The sequence below is a fragment of the Lepus europaeus genome, chromosome 9 (assembly GCF_033115175.1).
Source record: "Lepus europaeus isolate LE1 chromosome 9, mLepTim1.pri, whole genome shotgun sequence".
Classification (NCBI taxonomy): Eukaryota; Metazoa; Chordata; class Mammalia; order Lagomorpha; family Leporidae; genus Lepus; species Lepus europaeus.
The window spans coordinates 123,545,124-123,566,979 of record NC_084835.1 but is presented as its reverse complement, the minus strand read 5'-3'; the positions used below and the strand labels follow the sequence as shown (position 1 = coordinate 123,566,979).

General features: G+C 63.3%; 1 protein-coding gene across 2 annotated transcripts in view; it reads left to right on the top strand.

Moving 5' to 3' along the window:
• MBP (myelin basic protein) overlaps positions 1-21,856 on the top strand; it is a 97,144-nt gene that overhangs the window by 58,332 nt on the left and 16,956 nt on the right. The window contains exons 4-5 of one of the 2 annotated variants that reach the window (XM_062201823.1): positions 5,554-5,990; positions 11,812-11,889. In XM_062201823.1, coding sequence (XP_062057807.1) covers positions 5,554-5,990; positions 11,812-11,889 — 515 coding nt within the window. The remainder of the gene's footprint in view (positions 1-5,553; positions 5,991-11,811; positions 11,890-21,856) is intronic. The other variant, XM_062201822.1, reaches the window with a different exon arrangement.

The window sequence follows — 21,856 nt, the reverse complement described above, 5'->3', positions numbered from 1 at the left end:
GGGGCCTTCCTGACAGCCTCGGCCAGCTCGGCCTTCACGTTGGACCTGATGAGAGACCACACACCGGGGCTTAAAATGACAGGAGCTCCTGCCTCACACTTGCAGGGACAGACTCCTCAGGCAAGGCGTCTGCAGGGGGAGGAGCACCCCTTCTGTGCCTACAGGCATCTGCAGGGGGAGGAGCACCCCTTCTGTGCCTGCAGGCGTCTGCAGGGGGAGGAGCACCCCTCTGTGCCTACAGGCGTCTGCAGGGAGAGGAGCACCCCTCTGTGCCTACAGGCGTCTGAGGGGGAGGAGCACCCCTCTGTGCCTACAGGCGTCTGCTGGGAGAGGAGCACCCCTCTGTGCCTACAGGCGTCTGCAGGGGGAGGAGCACCCCTCTGTGCCTACAGGCGTCTGCAGGGGGAGGAGCACCCCTCTGTGCCTACAGGCGTCTGCAGGGAGAGGAGCACCCCTCTGTGCCTACAGGCGTCTGCAGGGGGAGGAGCACCCCTCTGTGCCTACAGGCGTCTGCAGGGGGAGGAGCACCCCTCTGTGCCTGCAGGCGTCTGCAGGGGGAGGAGCACCCCTCTGTGCCTACAGGCGTCTGCTGGGAGAGGAGCACCCTTCTGTGCCTACAGGCGTCTGCAGGGGGAGGAGCACCCCTCTGTGCCTACAGGCGTCTGCAGGGGGAGGAGCACCCTTCTGTGCCTACAGGCGTCTGCAGGGGGAGGAGCACCCCTCTGTGCCTACAGGCGTCTGCAGGGGGAGGAGCACCCCTCTGTGCCTACAGGCGTCTGCAGGGGGAGGAGCACCCCTCTGTGCCTACAGGCGTCTGCAGGGGGAGGAGCACCCCTCTGTGCCTACAGGCGTCTGCAGGGGGAGGAGCACCCCTCTGTGCCTGCAGGCGTCTGCAGGGGGAGGAGCACCCCTCTGTGCCTGCAGGCGTCTGCAGGGGGAGGAGCACCCCTCTGTGCCTACAGGCGTCTGCTGGGAGAGGAGCACCCTTCTGTGCCTACAGGCGTCTGCAGGGGGAGGAGCACCCCTCTGTGCCTACAGGCGTCTGCAGGGAGAGGAGCACCCTTCTGTGCCTACAGGCGTCTGCAGGGGGAGGAGCACCCCTCTGTGCCTACAGGCGTCTGCAGGGGGAGGAGCACCCTTCTGTGCCTACAGGCGTCTGCAGGGGGAGGAGCACCCCTCTGTGCCTACAGGGAGAGGAGCACCCCTCTGTGCCTACAGGCGTCTGCAGGGGAGGAGCACCCCTCTGTGCCTGCAGGCGTCTGCAGGGGGAGGAGCACCCCTCTGTGCCTACAGGTGTCTGCAGGGGGAGGAGCACCCCTTCTGTGCCTACAGGCGTCTGCAGGGAGAGGAGCACCCCTCTGTGCCTACAGGCATCTGCAGGGAGAGGAGCACCCCTTCTGTGCCTACAGGCGTCTGCAAGGGGAGGAGCACCCCTCTGTGTCTATAGGCGTCTGCAGGGGGAGGAGCACCCCTCTGTGCCTACAGGTGTCTGCAGGGGGAGGAGCACTCCTCTGTGCCTACAGGCGTCTGCAGGGGGAGGAGCACCCCTCTGTGCCTACAGGCGTCTGCAGGGGGAGGAGCAACCCTCTGTGCCTACAGGCGTCTGCTGGGAGAGGAGCACCCCTCTGTGCCTACAGGCGTCTGCAGGGGGAGGAGCACTCCTCTGTGCCTACAGGCGTCTGCAGGGGGAGGAGCACCCCTCTGTGCCTACAGGCGTCTGCAGGGAGAGGAGCACCCCTTCTGTGCCTGCAGGCATCTGCAGGGGGAGGAGCACCCCTCTGTGCCTACAGGCGTCTGCAGGGGGAGGAGCACCCCTCTGTGCCTGCAGGCGTCTGCAGGGAGAGGAGCACCCCTCTGTGCCTACAGGCGTCTGCAGGGGGAGGAGCACCCCTCTGTGCCTACAGGCGTCTGCAGGGGGAGGAGCACCCTTCTGTGCCTACAGGCGTCTGCAGGGAGAGGAGCACCCCTCTGTGCCTACAGGGAGAGGAGCACCCCTCTGTGCCTACAGGCGTCTGCAGGGGGAGGAGCACCCCTCTGTGCCTGCAGGCGTCTGCAGGGGGAGAAGCACCCCTCTGTGCCTACAGGCGTCTGCAGGGGGAGGAGCACCCCTTCTGTGCCTACAGGCGTCTGCAGGGAGAGGAGCACCCCTCTGTGCCTACAGGCATCTGCAGGGAGAGGAGCACCCCTTCTGTGCCTACAGGCGTCTGCAAGGGGAGGAGCACCCCTCTGTGTCTATAGGCGTCTGCAGGGGGAGGAGCACCCCTCTGTGCCTACAGGCGTCTGCAGGGGGAGGAGCACCCCTCTGTGCCTACAGGCGTCTGCAGGGGGAGGAGCACCCCTCTGTGCCTACAGGCGTCTGCAGGGGGAGGAGCACCCCTCTGTGCCTACAGGCGTCTGCAGGGAGAGGAGCACCCCTCTGTGCCTACAGGCGTCTGCAGGGGGAGGAGCACTCCTCTGTGCCTACAGGCGTCTGCAGGGGGAGGAGCATCCCTCTGTGCCTACAGGCGTCTGCAGGGGGAGGAGCACCCCTTCTGTGCCTGCAGGCGTCTGCAGGGGGAGGAGCACCCCTCTGTGCCTACAGGCGTCTGCAGGGGGAGGAGCACCCCTTCTGTGCCTGCAGGCGTCTGCAGGGGGAGGAGCACCCCTCTGTGCCTACAGGCGTCTGCAGGGGGAGGAGCACCCCTCTGTGCCTGCAGGCGTCTGCAGGGAGAGGAGCACCCCTCTGTGCCTACAGGCGTCTTCAGGGGGAGGAGCACCCCTCTGTGCCTACAGGCGTCTGCAGGGAGAGGAGCACCCCTCTGTGCCTACAGGGGGAGGAGCACCCCTCTGTGCCTACAGGCGTCTGCAGGGAGAGGAGCACCCCTCTGTGCCTACAGGGGGAGGAGCACCCCTTCTGTGCCTACAGGCGTCTGCAGGGAGAGGAGCACCCCTCTGTGCCTACAGGCATCTGCAGGGGGAGGAGCACCCCTCTGTGCCTACAGGCGTCTGCAGGGAGAGGAGCACCCCTTCTGGGACCTGCAGCCGTCCCTGGGGTCCCGTGCATGTGGAGGTCGCTCCAGCCTCTGCTTCCCTCCTCCCATTTCTTCCTTGTGCACCTGTTTCTCTGTGTCCGAATTCTGTCTGCTCACAAGGACACCAGCCACTCGACCAGGGCCCTCCATATGACAGCAAAGACCCCATTTCCCCATAAGGCCACAGTCACAGGTGTGGGGACTAGGATGTGGACACAACACTTTGGACCATAACGTACATTTTCATATTATTCCCCCTGCTAGAATGTAAGCAACATGAGGAGACAGGGACAGCATCTTAACTGCTGTAACCCAGACATCTAGAAAAATGCATTCCAGATGCTCAATAAATGACGGATGGATGGGTGGATGGACAGATATATAGATGGACACAAATGGAGGGATGAATGGATGGACAGATGGATGGATGGATGGATGGATGGACACACAAATGGACAGATGGATGGATGGACATATAGATGGATGGGTGGGTGGACAGATGTTTATGTACACGGATGGATGGGTGGACAGATGTTTATGTACACGGATGGGTGGGTGGACAGATGTTTATGTACACGGATGGGTGGGTGGACAGATGTTTATGTACACGGATGGGTGGGTGGACAGATGTTGATGTACACGGATGGGTGGGTGGACAGATGTTGATGTGCACGGATGGGTGGGTGGACAGATGTTGATGTGCACGGATGGATGGGTGCGTGGACAGATGTTGATGTACACGGATGGGTGCGTGGACAGATGTTTATGTACACGGATGGGTGCGTGGACAGATGTTGATGTACACGGATGGGTGGGTGGACAGATGTTGATGTGCACGGATGGGTGGGTGGACAGATGTTGATGTGCACGGATGGATGGGTGGACAGATGTTTATGTACACGGATGGGTGCGTGGACAGATGTTTATGTACACGGATGGGTGCGTGGACAGATGTTTATGTACACGGATGGGTGGGTGGACAGATGTTGATGTGCACGGATGGATGGGTGGACAGATGTTGATGTGCACGGATGGGTGGGTGGACAGATGTTGATGTGCACGGATGGGTGGGTGGACAGATGTTGATGTACACGGATGGATGGGTGGACAGATGTTTATGTACACGGATGGATGGGTGGACAGATGTTTATGTACACGGATGGATGGGTGGGTGGACAGATGTTTATGTACACGGATGGATGGGTGGGTGGACAGATGTTTATGTACACGGATGGATGGGTGGACAGATGTTTATGTACACGGATGGATGGGTGGGTGGACAGATGTTTATGTACACGGGTGGGTGGGTGGACAGATGTTTATGTACACGGGTGGGTGGGTGGACAGATGTTTATGTACACGGATGGATGGGTGGACAGATGTTTATGTACACGGATGGATGGATGGGTGGACAGATGTTTATGTACACGGATGGATGGGTGGGTGGACAGATGTTTATGTACACGGACGGATGGATGGATGGACAGATGTTTATGTACACGGATGGATGGGTGGACAGATGTTTATGTACACGGATGGATGGATGGGTGGACAGATGTTTATGTACACGGATGGATGGGTGGGTGGACAGATGTTTATGTACACGGATGGGTGGGTGGGTGGACAGATGTTGATGTACACGGATGGGTGGGTGGACAGATGTCTATGCACACGGATGGGTGGACAGATGTCTATGCACACGGATGGGTGGATGTGTATGTGGTGGATGAGGGATGGCGTGTGGTGGCTGTGAGGGTAGACAGATGGATATACACGTGGGTCAATGCACACATGAATGCTGTTGGGTAATGTCACGGGATGAATGAGTGGATGGATGGATTGTGCTGCAAGAATCTGTGTTTACTCTTAGTAGTGGAATTTGGAGAAGAACCTAGGTGATGTTGACTTCCCTTACTGTGATTTGGGAGCAAAATGGACGCATTGCTGTTCATGAGCGCAGCGCTGTGAACTGGAGGCATGCAGCACGAAGCGTCGTGTCCCCTGCAGGCCTTGGGCTCGTCGCTGCTTTCCGGAGAGAAAGCCAGAGGACAATGTCCTGAGTAAGCGATTCTCTAGTGCAAGAGGCCCCTTGTGGAATCTGGGAGTGAAAGAATTCTGAATGTCCCACTTCTTTAAGGCGTGAATTACAAAGAGATGTGGGAAGTTCCAAGTTTGCCAAGAACAGGAACAACACCTTTTGTCAAAGGGGTGCTGGCCACCGTGGAGCTCCTGCGGCAGGCCTGTGGGGGGCGCTGTCCCCCGGGGTGGCTGCTCTCCCACAGGCAGTCCCCTGTGTTACTGTGCTGCTCGGCTGCTCCCTCCAGAAGCCCCCAGTGCCCACCCCGGGGCCTCCTGCACCGCGGCAGCCCCGTGCAGGTTGGTCTCTGCCTGCGGTGCCCGCAGGCTGCCTGGAGGCTGTGTGGGCCCCGCACTTGTTCTGTGGATTTTATAGGAGACAGCCAGTCCAAGAGCCCTGGAAGAAAGCGGCTTTGTCTCGGCCCACCCGGCACAGGCCCGTATTCACGTCTCATTGTTCTTGCAGGAGAGGCAGATGGGGGCCGGAACAATGGGGCCTCGTCCAGGGACACGGCGGTGACAGACTCCAGGCGCACAGCGGACCCGAACAATGCCTGGCAGGGTGCCCGCCCAGCTGACCCCAGGAGCCGCCCCCACTTGATCCGCCTCTTTTCCCGAGATGCCCCGGGCAGGGAGGACAACACCTTCAAAGACAGGCCCTCGGAGTCCGACGAGCTACAGACCATCCAAGAAGACAGCGCAGCAGCTCCGCAGGACCTCGACGTCATGGCGTCCCAGAAGAGGCCCTCCCAGAGGCACGGCTCCAAGTACCTGACCGCAGCAAGTACCATGGACCATGCCAGGCATGGCTTCCTGCCCAGGCACAGAGACACGGGCATCCTCGACTCCATCGGGCGCTTCTTTGGCAGCGACAGGGGCGCGCCCAAGCGGGGCTCCGGCAAGGTGAGCTCCGAGTAGAGGAGCGTTAGTGTCGGTGGGACGAGGACAGGCGGGGGTCCACGGGGAGCTCAGCCAGCGGCCGGCGGACTGGCACGTGGCCCCTCCGGGGCTCCAGGGGCATGGGCCGGGGTTGCTGCTCGGGCTGCTTCGGCACAGCGCCTCCTCCTCCTCCCGACCAGGCGTGGTGACCAGCGTGTGCCCCAGGAGCACAAGGCCGTCTGACTTGTGGGTCTCCGGGGTGCCTGTGCTGTGGGCACTACCTTCTCGCTTCCTTGTGCCATGTGCGTGGGGGGCTTGCTGCCGGCCGGCCTCAGCAGCCCCCTCTGGGCTCCCCCTGAGCTGTGCTCTCGGTCTGCGACAGTGATCCGATTGAGCCAGCCGTGGGTGTGAATCCGCCTGGAGCGCGCGCTCTCTCTGGTCCGGGCTGGTTCCTGGGGGTGGGGTGGGGGATGGGTGCGTGTGAGTCCGGCCCGGACTGTTTGCTGATGCCATTCTTTTGAGTCACCACGGAAGCTTCGTTCTTTGAAAGCGAGTATTCCGTGGGCGCAAAGCAGGCTGCAGTGGGGTGGGGTCTCCTCGCTTCCCGTGATGGCTGTGCACGCAGGAGGTGGCCACGGCTGATGCGCCACTAAAGGGCAGACCCCGGTGGCATTTGGGCCACAGATGAGAACTTCCCCAGTGCTGGGCGCTGCTGGGTCGTGGTGGCGAGAGGGGGGACGCCCCCACAAAATCTGTACCCCACTTAGCTCTGCCTGTGTCCGCTGCTGGTGTGTGAAGGCTTTGGGAATCTAAGTGGCTTTGGACTAAGGTGTCAGACGCCAGCACCCCACGCACACCCCGAGGGCGTCTGCGGGGTCCCAGTGTTGGCCTCTGTCGCTGACCACAGTTGTTGGAATGGCTGCCGATCACGGAATCACAAGATGAACCCCAAGCTGGGGTCTCCTTGGCTTTGGCTGGAAGACACCGGCCGCTGCCGGATGCGCCGAGCCCAGGTTTCGTGTGACACTGTTGGGCCCTGACAGCACGTGGTGTGGCTCAGGTGTTACAGTAGGTCCCGACTGTTGGCCTTCGGACGCTTTGTTTGCCTGGGCGTCTGGCGCCCCCTGACCTGTCCCAGAGGCCCATTTCCCTGGAAGTGGTCCCCGGTGGCAGCCACACCAGGTGCCGGCAGAATCTGGTTTCTGAGTCTGGCTCTTAGGCTAAGCGCCCGGATGCGTCCTGGGTCAGCACTTTGGGCGACTCCTGTAGTGGCCACGATTCAAGGAGAGGGCGAGTGTGTTCAGGGTGGATGCATCCCAAAGCGACTCCATGTCAGCAGTGATGTTTACGCTGTCATAGAATTGCGAAAGCGTGTATATCGATCATTGTGACTTCCTCGCAAAGCGGTCACACGTGTGTGTACGTGGGTACTCACACATACGTGTGTGTACATGGGTATACTCACACATAAGCGTCTTCACTTTAGGTAGGATTACAACTTTATTGTCTTAAATCTCTTATAATCTTCAGTGTTTTCCAGAAACGGATGAAGGTTCAGAAATAGTGAACCTTGTTGCAAGTAGAGTTGCTAGTTTACCAAGGATCAAAAAAAAAAAAAAAAAAAAAACAAACTTTTTTCACAGTATTGTTAGAAATTGAAAGTTTTTTAAATAACTTTTTAAAAATTGTTGAAGTATCAATTCTTTCTTTAATGACTACTGGCTATAGATTTTTGAAGTGGACAGACTTTCCCTCTGATGCCAAAAGTTCAGCTGGAATTTGCATCACGTGGCACACAGCAGCTGCCCCCAGGCACAGCCAGGGGAGCGCCCTGGGGAGCAGCCTCGTGTGCACAGCGGCCACCATGTGGAACACCCCAGGGAGCAGCCTCCCTGGCCATGTGTGCAGTGTCTCCCTGGCCGTGTACCCTGTGAAGCGCCCCGGGGAGCAGCCTCGCTGGCCGTATTCACAGCGGCCACCATGTGGAGCAACCCGGGGAACAGCAGCCTCGCTAGCCGTGTGTGCCGTGTCCCGGGGAGCAGCTTTGCTGGCTGTGTACCCTGTGGAACACCCCGGGGAGCAGCCTCGCTGGCGTATGCACAGCGGCCACCGTGTGTGTGGCGTGGGTCGTTGGCTCTGACACATGGGAGAGGCGAGCTCTGTGCACCGGGCGCCCAGGTCCAGACCCGCGGCCGGGCTACACGTCGGGGCCCCTGTTGGATCCTGGGGCCCTTTGCAGAGGCTGACATGCTTGGGGGGAAGAGAGCCGTAGCCCTGATGACCGCCTCTCGCAGCAGAGGGGCCTTGTACCCTCTCTAGGCACACGGGGGCGCCACCTGGCACAGCCCTGGAGACAGCAGCCTCTGCCCAGCCCGCCTGGCTGGTGGCGGTCTGCCTTCCCCACTGCTGTCCCCTCGGCCCCAGGCACCTGCCGCCCAGCGCTGGAGTGCTGGGGGAGGCACATTCCCGTGTGGGCCGCAGGGGAGGAGGCGGCACACTGGCTTTGTTGAGAGGGGAGACTGGTCCCTGCTGCCCGCCAGGAGCAGGCCTTCCGGGCCAGGCTCTGGGGGGAGACGGAGCTGCAGCTGGCGTCGCCGTCCCCTCCCCGCTCCGTCACGCCCGGCCTCAGCGGCTGTGCCTCTCTGGTCCGTGGCAGGAAGGGAGGATTCACGAGGCAGCCTCATCTCCCCCCAGCCCTGCCTTCCCCACCCACCTCTGCCTTTACTTGGCATTAGAGCATTAGGCAGGACTAACGTGACGCCGCCTCTCCCTTGGGGTAGGGTGAGAGCCGTCACCGCCACACCCGTCCGTGCTGTGGCTTCCGATCAGTCGGCCTTGGAGCCAGGCGCAGGTTCCCTGTGTGTTTCTCATCACATTTTAACGTCGCCACATGCAGTTCAGCGCCTCGGTAATCCACGCTCCATTGCTACCGTGCTGTGCTGGGCGTGGGGTGTGCCCGGCGCCCCGCGGAGGCCGGCACACACAGGTGGCTCACACAGGCAGAGCCACGGGATTCGGCCAAGCCGGCCGAAGCCACCCAGCAGAGCGTAGCTCGCCGAGGACAGCAGGAGGAGGGCACCGGCCGAGGGGCTCTGCCACTGGGCCTCAGCTGCTCAGAGTTCCTGCGGGACAAAGCCAGCCCTGGGGGCTGCTGAGCGCAGTGGGGGTCGGGCTGCGGCCGCTGTCCGAGTGATGCACGGGACGTTCTGTCTGCATTTAACGGTAATTCCCTCCCGGTGACTGTACCACGACTTGATTTTGTTACAAACCTTGGCTGACTGTGTATCCCTGCCTTTTTATGCGTTTATTAAACAATACAATGGACCAAGAGTGGCGTGCTAATTGCCCGTGACCGTTTTGCGTTGTCTTTCTGGGGGCCCCTCCCCTGGCTAATTCAGCACCTTGTGTCCTGCTTCTCTCATGGCCATGGGACAGCCAGGCAGGTGCGTGTGGGGCCCGCCCCCACCCCTCGTGGCCCTGGGACGGCCAGGCAGGTGCATGTGGGCCCCACGCCCCCTCCCCTCGTGGCCCTGGGACGGCCAGGCAGGTGCATGTGGGCCCCACGCCCCCTCCCCTCGTGGCCCTGGGACAGCCAGGCAGGTGCGTGTGGGCCCTGCACCCCCACCCCTCGTGGCCCTGGGACAGCCAGGCAGGTGCGTGTGGGCCCCGCACCCCCACCCCTCGTGGCCCTGGGACAGCCAGGCAGGTGAGTGTGGGCCCCGCGCCCCCACCCCTCGTGGCCCTGGGACAGCCAGGCAGGTGCGTGTGGGCCCTGCACCCCCACCCCTCGTGGCCCTGGGATGGCCAGGCAGGTGCGTGTGGGCCCCGCACCCCCTTCCCTTGTGGCCCTGGGACGCCCAGGCAGGTGAGTGTGGACCCCCCACCCCCTCCCCTCGTGGCCCCGGGAACAGCCAGGCAGGTGAGTGTGGGCCCTGCGCCCCCACCCCTCGTGGCCCTGGGACTGCCAGGCAGGTGAGTGTGGGCCCCGCGCCCCCTCCCCTCGTGGCCCTGGGACGCCCACGCAGGTGCGTGTGGGCCCCGCGCCCCCGCCCCTTGTGGCCCTGGGATGGCCAGGCAGGTGAGTGTGGGCCCCGCGCCCCCTCCCCTCATGGCCCTGGGACGGCCACGCAGGTGCGTGTGGGCCCCGCGCCCCCGCCCCTTGTGGCCCTGGGACTGCCAGGCAGGTGAGTGTGGGCCCCGCGCCCCCTCCCCTCGTGGCCCTGGGACTGCCAGGCAGGTGAGTGTGGGCCCCGCGCCCCCTCCCCTCGTGGCCCTGGGACGGCCATGCAGGTGCGTGTGGGCCCCGCGCCCCCACCCCTCATGGCCCTGGGACAGCCAGGCAGGTGCGTGTGGGCCCCGCCCTCTCCCCTCGTGGCCCTGGGACGGCCAGGCAGGTGAGTGTGGGCCCCGCGCCCCCTCCCCTCGTGGCCCTGGGACGGCCAGGCAGGTGAGTGTGGGCCCCCACACCCCACACCCCCGCACCTCCTCCACAAACACAGGTTTCTTTTTTCTCCCGTGTCCATCCGGGGTCCTCGCCCCTCTTTCATGGCTGTTCCCACCGTGCTCGGCAGTTTCGGCGTTTCCCCCAGACCACCGTCCTGTGCGAGCTGCGGTGTGCAGTAGGCCGCATCTGTGCAGCTCTGGGCACAGCACGCTGCACCTGCTCCTGGCGAGCGCCCCCAGTGGCCGGTGGGGACGGTGCACACGGGCGGGCCAGCAGGAGACACAGGGCTCACGTGGTGACAGCCTCCACAGAGGGGCACGCAGGGCTGGGACCAGGTTCTTGGTGCGGACTCGCCCTTGTGGCCACGGCCAGGTCTTACCAAGACCACCGCCCCTGTGGGCCGCTCACGGAGACGCAGCTAACGTGGGTGCTCCACGTGCTGAAGTCACCAGTGGTTGTTGCTTGTATGGAAATAGCCCCTTGAGCAAGCGGGGAGTCGCTTGTGAGGGGGACCGCTAAGCTCGCCCCCACCTCAGATTTGCTCCTGGAAACCTGGGGCTGCTTCCGGCACTGCTTCTAGAAACCTCTAATATTCTGTGTCACAGGCGTGCCGGCTGCTCACTGCCCGAGTGGCGTCCGTTCACCCGAAGCGATCTGAGGCATCTCCTGCCCACTCTGAGTGGCCCTCCCGCTCTCCCTGCCTCCACTCTGCAGGGTCAGCAGCCCTGTAATGCCCGCCCCCTCGGAGGCAGTTAAAGCGGCAGGCGCTCTGTTAGAAGGGGCACCGGGGGCACACACGGGACGGGAGCAGGCTCCGTCTAGGACTCAGAGCAGCCGGGCCACGGGAGGTTCTCGTGTATACTGAGCCTGGGCTTCACCAGGCACGGGGAGGAGCCCTGCTGCCGGCCTGGCTGCCCGGGGAGGGTGGGAATGGCCCCACGGGGGTGTCCACTGCCGACCCCGCCGGGCACACTGGACGCTGCCCGTGCTGGCGGTGCAAACGCCCACCTAGGGAAGACGCTGAGGAAGTAACATCAGTAAAACGGAAAGTGCTCTCCATCTGGGGCTCTGCCCTGCAAAGTCCCCTTCGCCGTCTGCCGGAGACGTCTTATGTGTGGCACCTACTGTGGCACTAAGAGCGCGCGGTCACAGTCCTGCACAGGGCCCAGGACACACCGGAGAACCCACGCTGTCCCGAGACCATCCCTCTTGTACCTTCCTCCTGGGCGTGTGGCTGCCCCAGCTTCAAGGGCCTAGGCCGGCCTCTCCTCCCCTGGCCCTCACCACCCTCCGTCCACGTCATCACACTGCCCACTCCTCGCTGCCTGGGAGCCACACCACAGACTGGGGCGCCCAGCGGTGCCCACGCCAGACTCACCGCGCGCTCTGTGTCCCCAGCAGGTTCCGTGGCCCAAGCAGAGCAGGAGCCCTCTGCCCTGTAGCACCCACAGCCGCCCTGGGCTGTGCAACATGTACAAGGTAAGGCCAGGGCCTCCGTGTCCTCCGGGGTCCGTCCCGGGAGGACAGCGAGCCTCCTGGTAGCGTTGGTGAGCCACTGAAGAGCAAGAGAGGCAGGTTCCGTGCCGGGGGTGCGGGGGATGGGAACTCAGCGAGAGAGGAGACGGAGAAGAGCCCCCAGCAACCTGTCTGGGACCCAGGGCCCGGCTGGGACAAGGCGTGGCTGTCAGGCCAGTGTCGTGAACATCCCGGGGCAAGTGCAGGCACAGGATCAGTGACCCCTGACCCGCACAGCCGCGTCCACAGGGCCTCTGCTTGGGCTCCAGTGCCTCACAGGTATTTAGCGCTCAGTAACTGTTCGTTGGACCCTTGGGTGGTCCGGTCCCTCAAGTCTCTGTCCACAGCAGCTCAGGTGAGCGTTGCACAGGGTGAATCTGCGACCGAGAGCTGTAGGTAGGTGGGCTGACCGGGGAGGTGGGGAAGGAGGAGGGCCTACAGCTCGAGCCTGAGCCGGCCTCCGGTGGGACTGGTGCTGTAGGTAGGTGGGCTGACCGGGGAGGGGGGGAAGGAGGAAGGCCTACAGCTCGAGCCTGAGCCAGCCTCCGGTGGGACTGGTGCTGTAGGTAGGTGGGCTGACCGGGGAGGTGGGGAAGGAGGAAGGCCTACAGCTGGAGCCTGAGCCGGCCTCCGGTGGGACTGGTGCTGTAGGTAGGTGGGCTGACCGGGGAGGTGGGGAAGGAGGAAGGCCTACAGCTCGAGCCTGAGCCGGCCTCCGGTGGGACTGGTGCTCACGGTCGCTGCACACACTCAGGTCTGCCTCGCACGCTGCAGACGAAAGCTGTCACCAGCTGCCCTTGGCACCACCTGGGCTTTCGGACTTGGGGAAGTGACATTGGCGAACAGGTGCACAAAACCCTAGTTGCAAGAGCCTACGCTGACCTGCCTGTGGCTGGCGGGGGCGGGGAGGGGACGCGCACCGTGGAATCCTCCCCTTAGCCAGTCCAGGTGGTGCAGGCGGGGGAGTGGGGCAGCAGCCGCCGCCCGGGCTGTGGAGCCCTGGAAGGGAGGCCGGGGTTGTAGCCCAGGGCCCACAGGAGAGGCGCTGCGCCGCTGGGCATGGAACAGGTGCACCGCCCCCCGCCAGGGGGGCTGTCCCCTGCAGTGGAGGAGGGGCCTGTGAGGCTCAGAGCGCAGCGTGGGGCAGCCAGGCCTTGGTGGCACACCGGCTTCGGTGGGGCAGAGGGACCACCGTGGGCAGCAACTTGGGGCTGCGGGAAAGGCCTCAGTTCCTGGGATTTCTCCACAGGGCCTCGGCACGCGGGGAACCCAACCCCGGGGGACTCGGCGGCTTGGGCGGCAGACGCTGTCCCCCGTGCGTGCGTCTCCCTTGGATCTGTGCGGCCGTGCCGCTGTGCCGTGACAGAGCGTGCCGGGACGCCTTATAACCCAGGACCAGGGAGACGGGGGCTCTGGGCTTCTGATTACGGGAAGATGCCTTCGGAAGATTGCTGGATTTTTCTTAAAAAAAAAAAATTAACAGAGGAAAACCGCCTTATCCCAGATGGAGTTCTGTGCCTGCGTTTAAAGACCCGGCCAGCACGAGGCACCACCCCGCCCCCACACTGGCCACTGGCCACGTGCATTGATCACCGATGGTTCTTCTGTAGGAGGCGTGTGTGCCTGAGCACATGTGTGCGTGTGTGTTGGCGTGCAGACGTCTGAACTGAAGGGTAAACAGCTAAGCCAAAGGCCCCAGCGCGCGGGGCGGTGATGTGGGTGGGCTCTCAGCAGCTTCCCGACGGCCAGAGGCTTCTTCAAGGCCACAGGTGCCCGGGGGAGGGCAGGGGACACGAGGCGCAGGTGGGCTGCTCGGAGAACCGGTTCCCTCTCACAGGGAGCGGAGGCCGCGCTGTCTTCATGGTGAGCAGAGCACGTGCCAGGCCCCCCTCTCCTCCAAGAAAGAGAGGGCTGGTGCCCCGCCGAGCGCCTTCCTCAGCACCCGGATGCACTCTCGTTTCCAGAAGTGGATTTGAGTGTTAGTGGGTTTTGTGTTTTTTTTTAAAGCTTTATTTTATTTCTTTGAAAGAGTTACAGAGAGGGACAGACACAGAGAGAGGGATCTTCCATCTGCTGGTTCACTCCCCAAATGGCTGCAGCAGCCAGGACTGGACCAGGCCAAAGCCAGGAGCCTGGAACTCCATTCAGCTCTCCCACGTGGGCAGGAGGGGCCCAAGGACTTGGCCCATCATCCACTGCTTTTCCCAGGCCATTGGCAGGGAGCTGGATTGGAAGTGGAGCAGCCAGGACACAAACCAGTGCCCATGTGGGATGCTGGCATCACAGGCGTTTAGATTAACCCGCTGAGCCACGGCGCCGACCCTTGGCCCCTGGAGAGTGGGTTTAACAGTGTCCATCCTGGGGAAAGGACTGGGTCCAGGCCACCCCAGATGGTGGTCAAAACCCACTGGCTGTCCTGGACTCGAGGACAGAGGATGCCTGACCTGGGCCCGTGGAGGGGGTGGGAGCCACTGGGTGGACGCCCCAGGCTCAGAACCCAGGACTACAGCAAGTGGAGTCGGAACCAAAACCTTGCTGTGTGGCGCAGGAACTTAGCGGGTCTTGATGTGGACGCTGAACCCCCAGCTCCGGCCCCGATCTGCCCAGCACGCCGCTGCCTCTGGGCTCCTCCCTGCCCCTTCCTTCCCGTCCCTCGCTCCCGCTCTGTCTCCCCACTCTCTGCCCCCCCCCCCCGCCAGCCTCTCAGAACACCAGTAAGGGTGAGAAAGCTCTGCCCACCCCCACAGCAGAGGACAAGTCCACTGGAGAGCCAGACTCCAGAAGTCCTTGCCCCCAGGGCACTCGGCATTTCTCTGGACAAACAGGGCTCGTTTCCTTGGGGACTGGGCGGTGGACAGAGCGGGGCATAAGGAAACAAGCGAAACAGCTTTGAGGAACCCAAAAGCAAGCTCAGAAGGGGAGAATTCCAGCAAGGAAAAGGTGCAAACCACCCAGGGAGGAGAGAGCTGCACGGACGTGGCTCCCTAGGGTCCCTGTGCGCTCTGTGTGCCACCTCGCCCTCCTGGCTGCCCTGGCGTTGCTGGGGCCCGGGGCATGGCACAGCCAGCACCAGCGAGAGCGGACGGTGCTGCGCAGGGCTCCTCGCTCCAGCTGCGGGGACCCTGGAGATACCACAGGGGTGAAAGGCCCTGCCGCCGGCTCCCACCAAGCGGTCACCTCCGAGGACATGGTCCTTCCCGGCCATCGAGAGCGTCCCAGAGTTCTGCGGGAAGCCCCTCCTGCCTGGGAGGCACCAACCGCGAGCACAGGACAGACTTGGGAGCAAGAACCTGGACTGCACGCTGGGGTCTCATTCTGCCGCTCACCTCCACGGAACTTCCTTTCCTCACCCACGAAACAGAGCTGCCGGCGACACAAGGGCCGTGCACTCAACAGCGGGAAAGGACATGCAGAGCCTTGGCCTGGCCCTGGTCCGGGGCCCCGGGCGGTGCCATAACGGAGAAGCACGGCGACGCCGCGGGCCTCAGCTGTGGAATCAGTGGCGGGTGCAGTGTCCAGTGCTGCAGCTACGTCTCCGAAGGCCACGGTCCCCGGGGAGATGGCAGCGAGGCACAGCCTTTGCCAGCCCACGCGCCTTATCAGGAGGGACTTGCTGGGTGCTGGGCTTGTGTCATCTCATTCTGCTCGTGGGACAAAGGACGTCTCTGGCCATCCAGGTCCACAGGCCCTCGGACCCCTCCAAGTCTGGCGGCTCTTTCTCGCCGTCTTCCAGAAAGGTGCCTCTGACCGGATCGCGGTGACTAACAGCGCACGTGCCGAGAGGCCCTCGGGTGTCCAGGCTACACCTGGCTCCTTGCAGACAGCATAGATGGGAGCCGTTGACTGCTCCCGGGCCCTGCGTGGCCATCCCAGACAAGCTGCCCCTGCACCTGGCCACAGCCATCCCAGCCCCCGCCCGGGAGACTCCTGCCACCCTCTGTGCCACCAAGGCCAGGAAGAGGCGCACGGGCAGTCACTGTGTGCCTCGTGCTTCTATGGAGAGACAAGGCAGTGGGATGTTTTTGCTAAAAAGCATTTGCAATGCACTTCAGACACATTGAAGTAGCTGCTTGCAAGCGAAAGGGGAAATCAGCCGGTGATGTCCAGACCAGTACCTGTGCCCAGCCATGCTGAGCCTGGCAGTGGCCTCCCAGAGGAGCTGCCCAAGGGCACCAGGTCCACCATCAGTGCCCAGGTGCCCCAGGCCACGAGCCTCTCCTGGGGAGACGCTCCCCGGGCTCCCCTGCCACGAGCGCTCAGTGGGTTTCCTGCGGAGTGGAGACGCCACTTTACCCACCCCGTGATCAGGGTGCTGCCCCCCCACAAGGTCCTCACGGCGTCCGCCTGACCGGAGCCTCCGCGGGGGAGATGCTCCATGGAGCAAGTTGCCGACAGGACGCCAGCCGAGCCGGAGAGGAGGCAGCCGGGCTGAGGGCGGGAAGTTCACAGCCAGGCTGTGACCTCCTCCACAGCTCCCGGCAGCCTGCTGCCCCGTGGGGCCACCTGTCCTCCGGTGGTCGCTCCTGCCACAGCCCAGCCACCCCCAACCTCAGCTCAGACACTGTCGGTCATGGACAAAGCTGCACTGCCCCCAGCCAGGGCACCAGAGAAGGGACCAGGCACTCAGCGGCCACCTCCACACCTGCCAGTCCCCGGGCGAGAAGGCGTCGCCAGAACAGTCGCCAGGAAACCCGAGGCTGCCACGGAAGTGAAGGGGTCGTCCGTGGATTTCCGGGACGCCGTTCGCCTGTCGGCAGACAAGGAACAGCCACGGCTCCCTCAGGTTTGGGGACTGATCACCCTCACTCTGCAGCAGGGGAGACCTGGGCCGTCCTCCACCCAGGAAGGGTCTGGAGAGGTCCAGATGGCCAGGTTCCAAACAGCCCGACCGGGCCAGGAGAGAGCCCAGGACACGTGCAAACATCGACGGTGAGAGGAGCCGCGCCCGCGTGGCCGTCGGTCGTGCCGGGTAGGGAAAGGACAAGGGGCATCGTGCAACCCACGCGCGCCACGTGGCCTCCCCTCCTGTCCTGCAGGCTCCGGTGCCCGGGTGCCGCTCCACGGCGCCCACAGTGCTGCCTCTGTGTGAGCAGCAGGCCGGGCCGGGGCCATAGCCTCCACGCCGGGCGCCCTGCCGGCAGCCTGGCCAGTTCCCTCAGCCCCCGTCTGAGAAGCCCCCGCAGCCCCTGTGTGGGAGCCATTGGCAGACGGGGGGCGGGGGGGGAGGGCGGCCGATCAGGCAGCTGCTCCTGGAGGAGGGGGCACAGGTCGGGGTACGGGGTGGGGGTGGGGGTTCGGTAATCAGGAATGCCCAGTGCCCCGCCCCCACTGTGAACTATGGCACTGTGGTGGGACTCTCCCGTTCACCGTGGTGACAGCCAACAGGTGACGAGGGGCACAGGTCGCCGTATTGGAGGGGTGGGGACTGCGCCGTGCCGGCTCATCTGCTCTCCACCCCCCTCACGACCACCTGCAGGTCCAGCCCAGTGGGCGCTGAGTGTGGCCATGGTGTGGCCCTGGGCCACCTGCTGGGCCGCTCGGCGTGCAGATGAAGGCCTCTGTGCGGGGATGTGTGGTGGGGTTGCTGCTTGCAGGGCAGAGTGAGTGGTCCCAGCAGTTCAATCCGTGGGTGTGGAGGCGTGACGTCCCCTGGGGCCACCACAGCTCAGCCCACCCACAGCCTCGCTGCTCTGTCTGTCACTGTTCCCAGGACTCTAGGACTGGTTTTCCAGTAGGAAATGACAGAGAAAACTTCTAAATTCCCGAGATAGTAGCTTGCCGACGTGGTTAACCCACCAGCAGCTAGCAATTGCTTTCTCTCAAACACAAGTGGTTTTAATTTTCCAGCTCATAGCTTTTTAATTTAATGTAAGGGACGTCTGCCAAAAATAAGCACACGGTTTTAAAAGTGCGTCCCCTCTCGGACGGTTCCTTTGGTCACGTGACCAGCCGGTGCAGTTCCTCTGCTGCTGGGTTTCACGTGTGACCTCAGCCTGAGCCCCTGGGCCCTCATCCAGGCCACAGCAACCCCGCTGGGCACCGCAGTCTGAAGGACCCAGCCCTGGGACGCGGCCAGCAGACCCCGCTGCTCCGGGCCTCGCCGTCCCTGTCCCTGAAATGGAGCGGCCACAGGAGGGCAGTGCTGAGCTGCGCTTTGGGCTCTGGGCGATGAGGTGAGCAAGGGGAGGCCCTCGCTGCTCTTAGCCATGGGACACTGGGTGTGTCAGTCATTGCGATAGGGGCGGGACACTGGGCATCTCACTCTGCCATAGGGGTGGGACACTGGGTGTCTGTCACTCTGCCATAGGGGTGGGACACTGGGTATCTGTCAGTCACTGCGATAGGGGCGGGACACTGGTGTCTGTCACTCTGCCATAGGGGCAGGACACTGGGTGTCAGTCACTGCGATAGGGGCGGGACACTGGGTGTCTGTCACTGCCATAGGGGTGGGACACTGGGTGTCTGTCAGTCACTGCGATAGGGGCGGGACACTGGTGTCTGTCAGTCACTCTGCCATAGGGGTGGGACACTGGTTGTGTCTGTCAGTTACTGCGATAGGGGTGGGACACTGGTGTCTGTCACTCTGCCATAGGGGCGGGACACTGGGCGTCTGTCACTCTGCCATAGGGGCAGGACACTGGGTGTCTGCCACTCTGCCATAGGGGTGGGACACTGGGTGTCTGTCAGTCACTGCGATAGGGGCGGGACACTGGTGTCTGTCCGTCACTCTGCCATAGGGGCAGGACACTGGGAGTCTGTCACTCTGCCATAGGGGCGGGACACTGGGTGTGTCAGTCACTGCAATAGGGGCGGGACACTGGTGTCTGTCAGTCACTCTGCCATAGGGGCGGGACACTGGTGTCTGTCAGTCACTGCGATAGGGGTGGGACACTGGTGTCTGTCAGTCACTCTGCCATAGGGGCAGGACACTGGGTGTATGTCAATCACTGCGATAGGGGCGGGACACTGGGTGTCTGTCAGTCACTCTGCCATAGGGGCGGGACACTGGTGTCTGTCAGTCACTGCGATAGGGACAGGACACTGGTGTTTGTCCGTCACTCTGCCATAGGGGCAGGACACTGGGAGTCTGTCACTCTGCCATAGGGGCGGGACACTGGAGTCTGTCACTCTGGGATAGGGGCGGGATGTTCTAAGCTGGTGTTCTGAAAGGACACCTGGACCTGGGACCCTATCTCCAAGGACCTGACCAAGGACAGGTGTGGCTGAAGTGATTGGACCAAGCACGATGGGTCATGTTCTGAGCGCCACAGTGCACCTGCAGTGAGACGCCCAGCGGGAGTCGAGGGGGAAAGTCAGGTAAGAAGGACCCCCCACCCCGGGCCCCAGATAGCCGCTCCCCACGGAGCCGACTCCCTGTCCTCCATCAGGTAGGATGGCGTTGACGCCATCGCTCTGTGATTGATGGAGCAATTTTCCAGAATCTTAGCATGTAGTAAAACAGAGCAGAAGTAGGGCCCAGTGTGGACTCTGCTGGTCCCACGTGGCCAGGAGAGGCCCAGGCCTCCCGGGATGGGTCGGTACTCTAACAAGGCGCCAGGCCACTGTGGGCGCTGTCCGTGACTAGGGGCCAGGTTAGGGCGTGCGGATGGCAGTCGGCCCTGTGCCGGCTCTCCGCCTGCTACCAACTGCTGCGTGCTGCTAGGGGTCCAGAGGCCCGGCTCCCACCGCCCTGTGGGCAGCTGTGCACGTCTGTGCGTCTGTGTCTCGTGACTTGGCCTTCCTCTGGGAGACAAAGGCAATCCAACTAAAGCCTGCGTGTGTGGGGCGAGAACTCCTCACCCCAACCCCAGACCCTGACACTCGGAAGTGACGCAGACACGGGCACAGGGGCAGGAGGACAGGTCCGCAGCTGGGACTCGCCGTGCGTCTGTGGATGGCCGTCATGGCGGCTGGCTCCATCCGGAGAGTTCAGACTCCTGCGGAGCACAGAGCAGAGCCACACCGCTTCTGATCTGTAACCACAGCATCCCAGGCACCACCTGTTTGTCTGCTTTAAGGCAAAGCCAAGTGCAGAGGACGCTGCCCACGGGAGCCCTGCCTGTGCTCATCACGCCCCGCCCACGGCGCCAGGGGAAGCCCATCCCCATTACTACCTGCAGGCCTAGGAGCCATCATCTGTCTCCGAGCCTAGAGAGATGGGGACCGGGTAGAGACCTGGTTCTCAAGCGAGCGGGGGCGCGGCTAGATGCCGTGTGCGCGGAGAGGAGTTAGTGCGGGTTTCGGGGAAACTGCGTTATCTGAACCAGGCTAATGGCAAGGGCAATTGATTTAAAGACAAACGAGACGGTCGCCTTCCGGGCTTCTCAAATGGCGCTTTATCTCCCATCCAGAAGTCCTTGTTTCGCTGTTGTTTTATTAACGGTGATCAGACTGGACTGACAGGAGGCCCCTGAGTGCTGTGGGCCGCGGCTGCTGGGGTGGCTCTCGCTGTTAGACGTGCGTCAGAGTGCAGGCCGCGGCTTCCCTGAGGGCAGTCCCTCTCGCACCGCGTCGCCATCTTACCGGATTACTCTGGTGGTGCATTCCTAAACGGTGTGAACTCGTCAGTTTAGAGATCGGACTATTTCCCACTTCCCTTCTCCCAGACTCCCAGCTCCAAGTAGCCAGGCGCCGTCTTGCTGCAAGGCCTCGCCCCACCTACACGGCCCCCAGCCTCCTCCGGTTTCTGATTCCTCCTCGCCTGGGCTGTCGCTCACTCTGCCTGCGGCCCACTCCTGGCTATGCAGCTGCTGGCCTGGCTTGCTCTGTGTGTCCCTGCAGCCTGAGCCACGGATCTCCGCAGATAGCCGGGAGGTGGCACAGTGTGGGCTCAGAGCTAGCGCGCGCCGTGATGAAGCCCTTCATCCCAGCGTCACCAAACGCACGTCCCGGAGAAAGCAAACAAAAGGCCCCTTTCTCCTAGAGAGCCTGCGTTCAGCTGGCCACCTCCCGGGTGACCGACCCCTCCCGGGGGCCCCCACCAGTCACAGTGACCGACCCCTCCCGGGGGCCCCCACCTGCCACAGTGACCGACCCCTCCCGGGGGACCCCACCAGTCACAGTGAGCGACCCCTCCCGGGGGGCCCACCTGTCACAGTGACCGACCCCTCCCGGGGGCCCCCACCTGTCACAGTGACTGACCCCTCCCGGGGGACCCCACCTGTCACAGTGACCGACCCCTCCTAGGGGGCCCCACCTGTCACAGTGACCGACCCCTCCCGGGGGTCCACATGTCACAGTGACCGACCCCTCCCAGGGGGCCCACCTGTCACAGTGACCGACCCCTCCCAGGGGGCCCACCTGTCACAGTGACCGACCCCTCCCGGGGGCCCCACCTGTCACAGTGACCGACCCCTCCCGGGGGCCCCACCTGTCACAGTGACCGACCCCTCCCGGGGGCCCCCACCTATCACAGTGACCGACCCCTCCCGGGGACCCCACCTGTCACAGTGACCGACCCCTCCCGGGGGCCCCCACCTGTCACAGTGACCGACCCCTCCCGGGGGCCCCCACCTGTCACAGTGACCGACCCCTCCCGGGGGCCCCCACCTGTCACAGTGACCGACCCCTCCCGGGGGCCCCACCTGTCACAGTGACCGACCCCTCACAGGGTCCTCACCTGTCACAGTGACCGACCCCTCCCGGGGGCCCCCACCTGTCACAGGTGACCCAGGCAGAGGCTCAGGTTCCAGATGGGACGGAGGGGAGGAAGCAAGGCCACGTGGCCGGCCCTCGCTCACATTCTCGGCAAGGATGGCTGCTGTGCAGGCCCCCCCACAAGCAACCGTGCAGTGGCCTGGAGCTCACCTGGGCCGTGAGCTTAACCCCTACCCCCTGCCTCCCCCTATAGTTTCTCTCTCTGCGTGGGAAATGACAAACCTTGTTTACAGAAGGTTTGAGCATATTAACACCCACTTCCCATAAACTATAA